The 12,805-nt window shown below is 38.6% G+C and overlaps 1 protein-coding gene across 2 annotated transcripts in view; it reads left to right on the top strand.

Moving 5' to 3' along the window:
• The window catches only part of TMEM131 (transmembrane protein 131), a 107,510-nt gene that overhangs the window by 81,016 nt on the left and 13,689 nt on the right, over positions 1-12,805 (top strand). For both annotated transcript variants that reach the window (XM_054189326.1, XM_054189367.1), the window contains exons 25-31: positions 155-221; positions 1,151-1,302; positions 2,605-2,747; positions 3,898-4,084; positions 5,080-5,265; positions 8,848-9,006; positions 9,601-10,196. In XM_054189326.1, the coding sequence (XP_054045301.1) occupies positions 155-221; positions 1,151-1,302; positions 2,605-2,747; positions 3,898-4,084; positions 5,080-5,265; positions 8,848-9,006; positions 9,601-10,196 (1,490 nt within the window). The remainder of the gene's footprint in view (positions 1-154; positions 222-1,150; positions 1,303-2,604; positions 2,748-3,897; positions 4,085-5,079; positions 5,266-8,847; positions 9,007-9,600; positions 10,197-12,805) is intronic.

Below are 12,805 nucleotides of genomic sequence, written 5' to 3'. Positions count from 1 at the left end.
AGGGGGGGAAATAAGAAAAATCAAATGATCCTTTCAGCTGCATATTATTTGAGTCCTGTCATAAGTTCTTGGTTTGTGCTAAAATCCATAAATGCAAGTATGTTGTTATCTTCCCTGATCTGGGGGGAGAAAAAAAATTGCATGTCTGTTTCAGGTTTAATTTGAGTAAGCCAGCTAATTTCAATCTGAGGACTCTGGAGTTCCAGGTGTTCAGAAATTGTGTAAGTATTTCCATATGTTCTTTAGATTTTTAAATTTAGATATTTTAATGTTTTAATAAGAGTTCAGTCGTACGTTTCTTCAAGTTTAGGTATTAATATCTGTAAAAAATGTGGTGCTTCTACTAGATATTTTCAAGGAAATGGGAAAAATAGTATTTCTTCAAATGTAATAATTAAAAACATAGTGGGATTGTAGAAGTTTCAGAAAAACTGCATTTATTCATTCTCTTACTGATACAGCATTCTTTTCTTCAGTGTAGCGATTGCTAGTTTTAAAATTAGTAAAGTATTGAGTTTTCCATTGCTTTGTTCTCTATTTTAAAGGATTTGAGTGGACAACCTTAAGTGTGTGCTTTTTCATATAGAGCATGCCATATCCCGAACACTTTCTTTTCTCATCTGATATATACACCTTTTCCCCTTCATTTGCAGTTTGCTGTAGATTAGCAATTGGATGCTTGCACATTATCTAAAGGCAAACTTAGCAAAATACACTTTTTTTCAATAGTTCTTCTTTTAAGTTTGCATTTTCCCCTTTAGATATTCTAAGAATGTTTTAACAATGGAATATTTTGAGGGTAGAAAATGTTACATAATAGTTTAATGCTAATTTAGAGTTTAAAATACGCACTTAAGAATTTCTTAACTCTTTCATCTACTGGAGTTTTACCAGATCCACATGTGTGTAGTTTAGCTCAGTTCTGTCTTGCTATCTTTTTCTGCTTCTTAATAAACACAGATGGTTTACAAAGTGGGGAAACTCTTGTGCTATCGGACTTTTTGGTTAAAAAAACCCCAGTATATGTCATTGGGTAGTACACTTCTTTATGACAAACCTGTTTTCTCACTAAAGTAATATCATTTCTATCGAATATATGTAAAAATTTCCTATTTCAAAAGTGTTACTTTGTTTTCCCCACTCTTTTAAGGTCCAGCCACTACAGAGCACAGTAGGATTTACAAAGGGCCTGGCTCGTCATTCGGTTTTAAGCCTAATATTAAAACCTGGTGAGAGAAAGTCTGTCAAAGTAAAGTTCACTCCAGTTTTTAATAAAACTGTTTCATCGTTAATTGTTATCAGGTATGATAGATATTTCCAAAATGAGTGTGAGTTTTTTCTGATGTTTTTTATTTATATACAAGATTGTACTTGTGATCAGCTGTCAATTAGAAACTATTGCTTTTACAAGAGTAATTGTAGAATCATATGTGTCTGGAGAAAGATTTAATTGAAATGCAATTGTGATATGTTTTGCAATAGTTAAACAGTATTCCGTACATACTTCCTAATATATTGTTATACTTATGATAGAATCACAGACTAGTTTGAGTTGGAAGGGACATCTAAAGGTCATCTAGTCCACCCCAAAAATGAGCAGGGACATCTTCAACTAGATCAGGTTGCTCAGAGCCCCGTCCAACCCGACCTGGAATGTTTCCAGGGATGGGGCATCTGCCACCTCCCTGGGCAACCTCTTCCAGTGTTTCACCACCCTCATTGTAAAAAATTTCTTCCTTGTATCTAGTCTGAACCTTTTAGGTTAAAACCATTACTCCTTGTCCTGTTGCTACAGGCCCTATTAAAAAGTTTGTCTCCATCTTTCTTATAAGCCCACTTCAAGTACTGGAAGGCTGCTATAAGGTCTCCCTGGAGCCTTGTCTTCTCCAGGCTGAACAACCCCAACTCTCTCAGCCTTTCTTTGTAGCATAGGTGCTCCAGCCCTCTCATCATCTTCGTGGCCCTCCTCTGGACCCACTGCAAAAGGTCCACGTCCTTCTTATGGTGGGGCCTCCAGAGCTGGATCAGTACTCAGGTGGAGTCTCACAAGAGAAGGAGTAGAGGGGCAGAATCACCTCCCTTGACCTGCTGGCCACGCTTCTTCTGATGCAGCCCAGGATGTGCTTGTCTTTCTGGGCTGCAAGTGCACATTGTTGGGTCATGTCCAGCTTTTCATCCACCAGTGCTTGGAGACTTGAATTCTTAAATACATGCTATACTATCTTGAAAGTAGGGACACTAGTTATAGATGCCATTTGCAAGATCACGCTGCAATGCAAGTTCAGTCTTTCTAGTAAAGAGCTCTATTTCACTTTTGTATGAGGTGTGATACATTAATATGATGATGAAATATAAATTCTAGCTAGTACTTCACTGGGTTTTTATTTGCATGCTGTGTTGTAATTTCTTAAGTTTTTGTCTTGGAAGGCACTATGTTTGAGATCCCCACTATTGACTTCCATATTGTGGGGAATTATCTGTGGAACTGCTTACATTTTTGTCTTCCAGATTTGGGATATAACTTTATGGTCTATAGAGAAGCTTGCAGGAGCAATAGACTGCGTAATCCTTTTATGAATGTTCCCCTTTTTTCTTTGTACACAGAAATAATTTGACTGTAATAGATGCCATAATGGTACAAGGACAAGGAACGACTGAGAGCTTGAAGGTTGCAGGCAAACCTCCTGGTGCAGGAAGTTCTTTACGCTTTAAAATCACAGAAGCATTATTAAAAGACTGTTCAGAAAGTGAGTACGTCTTGAGCTACTATGCTGAACAGAAAAGAAATTACGTTTTGCATGCACAATTTGAAATGTGTGGAAAAATTTTTTTCCCCTGTTCTAGAGTCCCAGAAATTTAATTACTTTAAGTACATTAAAATCGCTTCTTCATTTAGGCAGAAAATTAAATATTTTACCTTTTTCATTTTCATGTGAAAATTAGGAAAGATGAAACAAAAGCCCTTCATCTACTAAAATTCAGGATAGAGGAGGTAAAGATCCTGGTAAATATACTGGGATAATCTCTACTTCCTAAATTTAAGTCAAATTGGATCAGAGATGCAACTTTCTATATATATTTCTTTTCCCTCACACCCTCGGAATCTGTATGCATATAGCCAACAGGGAAAAAGGCAGGGCATGTTCCTTGATGAAAACTAAATCCCAGCCAGCTTCTACTCTGGGGTGAGAAGTTTTCTGCTCTGCACCCCCAGGCTTGCTTCCCAGCGAAGAGCTGAGAGTTACCTGTATTACCAAAGGAAGTGGTAAAAGAGGTTTAGTTGTATTTGGTTTTAAAATCTGCTTTGTTACTTTGCAGATTTCCAGACATGTTTGTAAAGTGCCATGTTAATTATTATCTGAGATTATTCTGCTTTTTTCAAGGGATGACTAAGAAAGCTTAGTAAAGCTTAGTCTTACATGTTGTGGGTTAGGGATTTTTGGTTTGCTTTGGGTTTTTTTCGCTAATAAGGTACGTGTAGCTCAGCTCTGGATTTTATTTTTGTTTTATTTTTAAGACACAAAAAATAGGCTTTAATTCTCTTCATGCTGGAACTTTTCACAGACTACCACAACACTAAGCAGTGCATCGAAGAACTTTACAGCTTGGATGCTTTTCTTTTTTGTGAGGCAGCAGTGCAGTCAGAGGTTTGGGGTCTGTGTTTTTTCCCTGATGAGTTAAGAGTGCTCTGGAATTGTACAAGTGCCCTACCTTGACAGTGATGAGAATCTGGCTTCAGAGATCTGTTTCTGCAGGTTATGTAAATATTTCCATGGGCCTCACTAGTCCCGTTTTCTGCTATTATACTGACAGAGCTCTCTTCTACCATAGAACATGAATATAGTGAAGGAGATCTGTTTAGCATAACACTAACCACTTTCTGCTGTTTATTTCTAGAAATGAAATACAAAGAACCGAATTTCACGCTGAGAAGAACATTTAAAGTGGAAAATACGGGGCAGCTGCAGATTAATGTGAAAACTATGGAAATCAGTGGCTATACATGTGAAGGATATGGATTTAAAGTAGTTAACTGTCATGAGTTTGCACTAAGTGCCAATGCCTCTAAAGACATTGTCATATTGTAAGTGTTTTTTTCTTACATTTAAATGGAATTTTACATTAGGAATTCCCTATACCTTATTCTGTTTCTGAGTTTTCTGTTGGTTAAATTCTGAGGTTTCTTACTTAAGCTTTGCGTAGTTTGGGGCTTTTTTTGTGCAACTTAAAACATGAAATTTTTCTCTTTTTGCAAAAACTATTTGATTTTTAAGTAACTTCAAGTTTTTGTGACTGACTATCGTATTACTTTTATTACTGTCCAGTAAGGTATATGTTACTGAGTTGGCATAACGTTACTATATGTCTTTTTTATGCATTTCCTTCCTTTGGGTTGTGAATGTGCATGAGATCGAGATTTGCAAACGTTTTTGGTGCATTGCAGTATGTAGAAAAGAGCCTTTAGACTAAGGATTGTTACCATAATGCACAGCATTTTAATCTTGAGCATTTTGTCTGTTGCCTTAATGATAATGATTGTTTAATTCTGTCAATTTTTATTGTAAAAGATCTCTGCACCAAAACCTGATCTTTTAACATTGCTTTGATGTAAAGTTAACTATTCAGAATATAATATCTGAAAAGTTGAGAGATGCTTCTGTTCTGTAAAAGGATGTGCGAGATATTGTAGCCAGTGTAACTTCACGAGTGTTTCTGCAGCAGTCATAGTTTGTGATGAGATGGGAACATAGTGGTGATGTGGTTAGTTGCTGGCTGGGGTTTAACCACCACAGGGGTATCAGGGATACTCTAGTGTCAGATGCGTTAAGCGTAGGTGTTTATGGACTTAGTCAAACACATCTTGAGGTATTTGAAAGATGCTCATAAGCATTTTTAGGCTAATTGCGTGGATGATTATTAGTCGTACTACTAGGGCTATTTGTTATAAATGTTTGGCAATTATGGCAGTAATCGGTGTAGTCTGTGGTTGTGTTTTTTTTAATTTATGAATAATATAAATTATTTCAAACTTTTGTCTGTCCATATGGAAAGTTCTAATGTGTTTGACTTTGTTTTCAGGTTTACACCTGATTTCACTGCTTCCAGAGTCATACGTGAATTAAAGTTCATCACTGCGGGAGGCTCTGAATTCATATTTATCTTGAATGCATCCCTTCCATATCACATGTTAGCAACGTGTGCAGAAGCGCTACCCAGGCCCAACTGGGAATTGGCACTGTACATAATCATCTCAGGAATAATGAGGTAGTGTGTGTACGGGGTTTTTTGTTGGTATATGCGCACCAACGACCGCTGCGTGAATACAGCTTGAAGAAAAGTATGTATGTATTCAGAACATGCTTTAATTGGTGTAAAATAAAATAGGGTGAGGTGGAAAAGGAGAAATTATAAATTAAAAACTAATAAGTGCTACTATGGATTAATATTTTATCAATTAATTAATAAAAAATTAATAAATGCTACTATGGATTGAATGTGAACAGTTTAAGGCTGAGGAGTACTGACTTTCTGCTCAAACTGAGGACAAAATAATATATTTCTTGCGTGGGCCTATTTCCTTAAGTGAGATAGATACTCCTGTTAACCCTGATAATGTGTAGGCTTTTGATAAACAATTAAGCCAAACTTGAATCAAATTATGTATTATAGCACTGCTAACCATGAATTCCCATAGAAATTCAAGCATCCTTCTGGAGCATTGTGCTTTAGAGAGATACGAGGCGGTGACTGTAATGAGCTTAGCAGATGCCTTGGATGAATTTAACTTGCTGCCACTTGTATGTGACAGACAACTGGTGATACTAATAACAGGATTTCTGAGAACCTGAAGGGCATTGTTTGCAACACTGTGCACTCGCTGGTTACGTAGTAGCATATTAATGCACTTTTTTTCTCAGCAAACAGATGTCCGTTAGCTATGACTGGCTGATACACAAGTTGAAAATTCCACTGCATTTTCTTAGTCTAACCTCTACCCTTCTTTATTTATTTGAAATCTGAGGTTATAAACAATGTGTCCCTGCTCATCTCTTGGGTGTGAGACACTTTCCCCTGCTGCCTTTATCCAGAGAAAACCCTAGCATAGAAACTTATCAGTAAAGTTGTTACTTATCAGTAACAGCAAATGTCGTTTTCCTTTTTCATTAGTGTTAAGTTTATATCTTAGTCTGAGATGAATTGCTGCTGTAGCTGCCTGTGATGAAAAAGTGGCCTTTCTGTGTGCTGCAAATCCAAAGCGTTATTACAGATAGGTAATATTCCTGCATTATGGAGTTTTTTCATATTAAGATACTGTCTCTTCCATGTTGCTGTACTATATTACATGCTGAATGTTCAGTTAAGCTATCTTTCCTTCTAGGGATTAATAAAAGAAGTAGAGATGATAAAGTCGGAGCCTGCTTCATTTTCTTTTTTGACTCTTCAGCACTTTCTTAATTAATGCAGTATTACTTAGGAAACTGCATTTTCCTAAGTAACAAGAAAATCTCTATTACTTAGGAAATTCTGTTTCCCAACAAATATTGAGTTGCTTAGGGAAGTGCTGAGTAAGTACTTAAGTGGTTTTCTTCTGTATGTTTGCTAGAAATTTATAAGCTTAGTTTCTCTTTAGTTAATTGACAAAGTGAATAATGCTTGTCAGCTTGTAAGTGTAGTTTGCGTGGATAACTTTGTGTACCATATTTTTTTAATCAGACTTTACAAAAGAATACAGAATAGTAATCCTTTCCCTCACTGTGTCTTTTTCCTGCAAGTACAAAACATCCTTATTAGCAGCAAACTTGAGAAGAGCCCTTATGTAACCCTTTCATAATATTCCAAAGATCCTGTGCACAGGCAGCCTCTAACTTTTAGGATGCCAGCACGTAGGGCTTTGCTAGTTGCCACTAAAACATTACTTTCATATTGTTGCAAAGCTGCCCTTAATATCTAGGAATGAACAATTCTATGAGTTTGTCTAGTTCATGTTTTTTAATTTAATAAGGTGGTGTTTATTGCTGCCTTCCCTAAATCACTATTGGTTTGGATCGGTACCATGCTTGTGGCTCTAAGTTTTGAAGTCCAACTGGATGGGATATGTACAAACATGACAAAGGAGATAGCCCTTTTTTTCAAGAGCTTACCAACTAAGCATGTGTGTGCTCCAAGATCAAACTGTGAGGGAAAAGAGGGATGTACCAAGATCATTCTTGGTTGTCTAGACCATGTTACTCCCCGGTGTGTGGTTTTCCTCACACTAATTTGTTTTGTAATTTAAATGACATGACCGCTTTAAGCTAGTTACATTTTTCTTTTTTTCAATAATATTTTTTTTAAAATGAAAAAAAACCTGAACCACCACTGTTCCCACCACCACACCAAAACCAGAAACTGCAGTTAAAAAGACCACAAAACAAGATTTGTTCTGTTTTTCATTTCAAAGCTGATATTCATTTATCAAAACACCACAGTTGGCTTACATAGAGAGAGCAGAGTCCATACCCAGAGAGCGGCAGAGGAGAAGCCCTCAAGGTGACCTTTTGCTGCAGCCTGCCCTGTACGACCTCTGCGGAGCCCGGCATTGATAGCGCGAGGGGAGCTCTGTGGGGCTGAGGGGGAAGAGTGTCCCCAGCCCACCAAAACCCAGTGCACTCCAGCCCCAGTTTCTGTAGCACCACGGTGGTTGATAGAGATGTGATGCTCTTGGTGGTATCAGTCTTGTGAAATGCTCAAATTGCATCATGAAAGATTATAGCTTATTCCTTACATCCCAAAAGTAATTCCATTTTTGATAGCATGGGACCCAAAGGAACGTCACTCTTCTGAGTAAGAGTTTGTGTAAGCTTGTCTGAAGAATTCCCCTATTTCTTTAACTTTTCTGTTGTTTGTTAACATCTTGGATGAAATTTATCTTTCCTACCTTCTGCCATCTGGTTATGCGTCTAGAATCCTTTTTAATCCCTGGGGCAGGGAAAAAAGCACTGATAACCAGCTATCACCAGCTGAGTTGGTTTCCAGAGTTGCTTGTAGTTTTGGTGATGGTTAAAACTCAGAAGGTATCTAGACTAGATTCTTTTAGCTAAAATTAAGCAAGAGGTATCTCATCCTTTTGTGTGAATCGATGCTGGTTTTCATACACTTGACTTAAAAAAACTGACAGTCGGAACAGGGGGGAGAACAGAAACATAAATTGCTAATTTAAAGTTCTTTTTTGCATAAAGTTTACAGGGTAATAGGCAAGGCAAGCTTTAGTCATCGTCATTGTGTCTCCTTCCCCCCCCCCAAAACTCCCACCTGTTAGAAGATGAAATCCATGGCCCTGTGATGAAGGTCTCTGCAGTGGTTTTATTGCTTCATTCAAAAATGTAGTTCACTGCAGTGCGTTATGTAAGTGGAGAACTCTTGAACGCGGTATTGCAGCACATGCAGCTCCTTATAAAACTCCTTGAAATGATGCTCTTAAAATTTACTTCTCTGAGCAGCAGTACAATTCTCTACAGAGAATTCTACATTATTTTTAAATGGAATTGCACCAAGGAGCTGTGAGAGTTGCTGACCGCTTGGATGTCATTTTAATATTTTAATTATATCTTTTTTTTCCCCTTTGGATTAGTATTCCTCACAGCTGCATGTCAGACTTGCATCTAACTTCCATTCTCAGTATTAGTGATGTATATATCATGCTAAACTTCTGTGGTTTATGTTTCTATCAGACAAAGTTGTGGTTTGGATGCAGTTTTCAGCTTTTCGGTACAAGATACAAAATTTTTGTCTTGTGTGATTAGATTCATTAACCTTAAAATGCTCAAAACTGAGAAATACTTACATGACTGCCTGTCTTCTCTGCAGCGTACTCTTTCTCTTGGTAATTGGAACAGCCTATCTAGAAGCTCAAGGAATATGGGAGCCATTTAGGAGACGCTTGTCCTTTGAGGCCTCAAACCCTCCCTTTGATATGGGAAGGCCACTTGATCTCAGGAGAATAGTTGGAATTTCATCTGATGTAAAGTAAGTATGTGTTTGGGTTCTGTGTGGGATGTTTCCCCCCCCCCCCTTTTTTTTTTTCCTTTAGGTGTAAGGCCAATAAGAAGGTAATACTGCTCTTTAGAATAGGTGAAAGAATAAAGCTCCTCTCATTACTTATAAAAAGATGGTTTGAATAAAAAGATGGATTTAATGATTGTAAGGAATATTCATCTTTTGGAAAAAAAGAAAGAGAAAAAAACCCCAACCAACCAACCAAAACCAAACCCTGTTAAGTTTCCTGTTAATGTTCCTTGAAAATGAAAGGTGTAGGCTGCAGAAAAATTACAGGCCAGAAGTTCCTACCTTTGGTGTCCTCAGTTGTAAAAAAATCTCCTTTCAGCGTTCCTTCCACCATATATATTGACCGTCACTTTACTGTGTGTGTTCGCGCGTACAGCGAGCAAGTGAACAGGAAACGGTAAAGGCTACTGACTTGTCAAGCTAGTTTTAGGCATTTTGTTGGTTATACGCCAAGAACAGTGTAGTTCAAGGATTCTTTTGCACACAGTGCTTTGTTTCTCCTGTGGAAGAATGGAAACATTGTAGAGTATATTTAAACACTTGTTGTTCTTCCAGCTTGAATGCGCTTGGATCGGATTCTAATCACAGTTCATCCAGAGGGATCTATGGAGCGGGCAGTTCGTCTTCACGATCCAGTGCAGGGAATCATAAACAATGCAATGCAACAGCACACCTTCACAGCAATAGAAATGCACCTGATGTTGAAAATATCAAATCCAAACCCAGTTCAAGCATACCTAATAGGACTTCAGCACAAGCGGCTTCCATGCAGTCCGTGAGCAGAGCGGGCCCCTTCACCTTGGATTCAGGTGCCACAGCTCAGACTCACGCCGCGGGCAAAAGAGCCAAGGGGCCGAGGCAGAGCCAGCAGCCGGCGCAGCAGCCGGCACCAGCTTTGGCAGAGCAGCCCCTCCAGCAACCCCCGGCATCCGGGCCCCAGCAGCAGGAGCAACAGACTGAAAGTGCTCTGCCACAGCTACCGCTTCTCAGCCCATCGCACGGCGAGTGTGCCAGCAGCAGGAGGCACAGCTCGGAGGATTCGGATCTCACCGGGCTCATAGAAACTATGGAAAAAGACTTTGACCACCCAGAATCCCCTTCCCCAGATGTGTTTACAGAGCAGCCCCCATCTCCACTAGCAAAAAACAAAGGTAATGCAGTGCTGCTTTTTTTAACAGGATGATTCATTATGTAAGCCACAGAACAAGATTTAATCAACTGTAAAGGTCATGTTTTCATAGCGTGGAGAGTGATAGCTTCTCAGCTGTTCCCTGCCCGGCTGTATGTGCCCGTGTCTTGAACACTTCCTTTCTTTTATGGCAGAGAAGTTCTCTGTACAGTACCACGTTGTGATCCTTCCTGCAAAATTTTGAGAACATTTTGATGAAAGCAAGTGTGCCTATTTAGACATCTGACCCCCTGAAGAAGAAAGATGCTTTTGGCTGCTTCTCCTTTGCCTTTGGGTTAGCATCCATCCCGCCCACCTCCATCATTTTTACTTGGGGCTGGGGACTGAGGGAAGGAAAAGGAAGTTTATCCTAGTGTATTATAAAAACTGAGACAGGGAGAAAGGCAGGGGGAGGAAGAGAGAGATATCTGTAAACCCCTGTGCTATTGTTTGGGAATGGAATTCTTCATGCCCAGACTTGCAGATGTAAAAAAATCCTTGATGTCAGGTGGTCAGCAAATAATTTTATGGCACCTGTGTTTCTAAACTGCATTCATCTTCGCATGAGGTTAGAGTGAGTTTAAATTGTTTACGCATCTTTTCAGTTGACGAATGCTTAAAATAATGTATTGAATTTCGTACATTAGATACGTAGAGACTTTTAAAAGTATATGTCCTTTCCTTCTTATAACACTTTGTTAGAGTAGGCCTTCTAATCCTGTTTTTTTGTATTAGCCATTTCACTTGTGTCCCAGAGTTACGTTGTTATAAATTTAATCTTAATATGTTTATTTCTAAATGTTTTTTTTCACTTTTTTCTAACAACACTGTTGTACAGAAACTGTATTGATACTGTGTTGCTTACTAGGGATGGAGTTAAGACGATGAACGGTGGGATGGCATCTAAAGCCTGAGGCATCTGTATGATCACGCCCCACCAAAGAGGAAAGCTTCACTCTGTTAAGGAGTAATGAGCAGATAGTTCTTAATTAGTTCAGAGTGGATGTGGTGATGCATCTGAACTTTCAAAGTGGAGACTCTGAAGTGATGAGAGGTTTTGGGATCCTGCTGAAATAAGCTGTTTTATTTCTGTCCTGTTTTGTTTTTAGTTTAGATGAGAGGCTGTGTTTGGGGGAATTAATCTGAATTATGATCAGTTTGTCAGGTATTCATTTCATAAAGGCTAGTGGTACTCTGGCAAATGACATGGCTGTAGGTGTAGGTTTCATGGGCAGCGTCTGTGTTAACAAATAGCGCCGTATTGGAGCTCTGGAGAGCAAAATGGCTGGTAGTGAGGGTGCAGCGTCCTTATGGGGCCGTCGGAGTAGATTTACGGTGGACTGATCCAGTCCACGTACGGAATGCCTGAAAGGGCTGGTAGCACTTCTGGAGCGTGTCTTCCATTTGTAGTTCAACCTGAAAAGGAACCTCCTGCTTTCGAGTACTGCTGTACAGTGCAGCTGCTACACAGCATGTGGGGACCACTGAGTTTGGTTTCAGAAGCATATTCCTGATGCAAATAATGTGGTGTACCTATGTTAACATTTTTTGTACCTATAGCAATTTCTAGCAGTCGGTGTATTTGGAGCTTGTCTTAGCAAATAGCTGCTTCTAAGTGTTGCTAGACCTTTGTTTACATTTTTTTTTTTCAACTATATTTAAATGCATTTTCTTGAGATGGGTGCTTCCATTGATTTGCCTATCAATTTCAAAAGCAATTTAAACGATGTTAAAATGCCTAGTTCTTAGTCACTTACATTGATTCCATTTTTTGGCATTACTTTTCCATTTTGTAACTTTCTCCTGATTACAAATTCATAAATTCACATTTCTCCTCCTGTTACAGAGGCTTTGCATCACTTGGGCTTTGACATGGTGGTATACTGAATATTTAAACATACTCTGTATTGCAAAACATATTATGAATGTTACATTTTGCAATCCAGATAGTTTTCCTGACCTCTTCATCTTCTTAGATCAATACATCGTATTTATGCATGTAGATTTCTTTTTGGATGAGCTTTACAAACAAACAGACAACGTTATCTGTAAACCCTAACTTGACTCACAGAAGCTCAGTGCATCAAATAAAACTTGCCCATTTCCATTTGCCCTCTTTAAAAACGTATAACCATAGGGGAAGTTCCGTTATCTATCTGGATCTACATACACACACTGATATTTGTCTTTAGGTAAATAGCTAGAGCTAGTCACAAATATTTGCAGAAGCAGCAGCTTCTGGACTAAAACTGGCTGGCATAGCATCCTGCGCAGGATTCCTGTCTTTATAGTCTTCTCTTTCAGCTTTTTAACGTTGAGGTCCTAGCAGACTGCTGCAGAGGCTGCATTAATTACTTTTTGTTAAACAGCTGCTTTGTATTGTATTTTTATGTCATGATAGCATTTTGCATATATTTTCTGATGTTGAACATTAAACATTTTAGCAATCCTGAATATTGACTAAATTTGAAGCAAATTCTAGAATGCGGCCACTTGAGGTAAAACCAGAATATCCCCGATAAGCTGGAAGCCGACCTTTAGAAAATTTCCATACAAAGATCTACTTGTAGTTACTCTTTTATTTGCATTCAC

Source organism: Rissa tridactyla, chromosome 1 (genome assembly GCF_028500815.1).
Source record: "Rissa tridactyla isolate bRisTri1 chromosome 1, bRisTri1.patW.cur.20221130, whole genome shotgun sequence".
Classification (NCBI taxonomy): domain Eukaryota; kingdom Metazoa; phylum Chordata; class Aves; order Charadriiformes; family Laridae; genus Rissa; species Rissa tridactyla.
The sequence above is the reverse complement of the archived record's forward strand: the minus strand, read 5'-3'. Positions and strand labels throughout refer to the sequence as shown.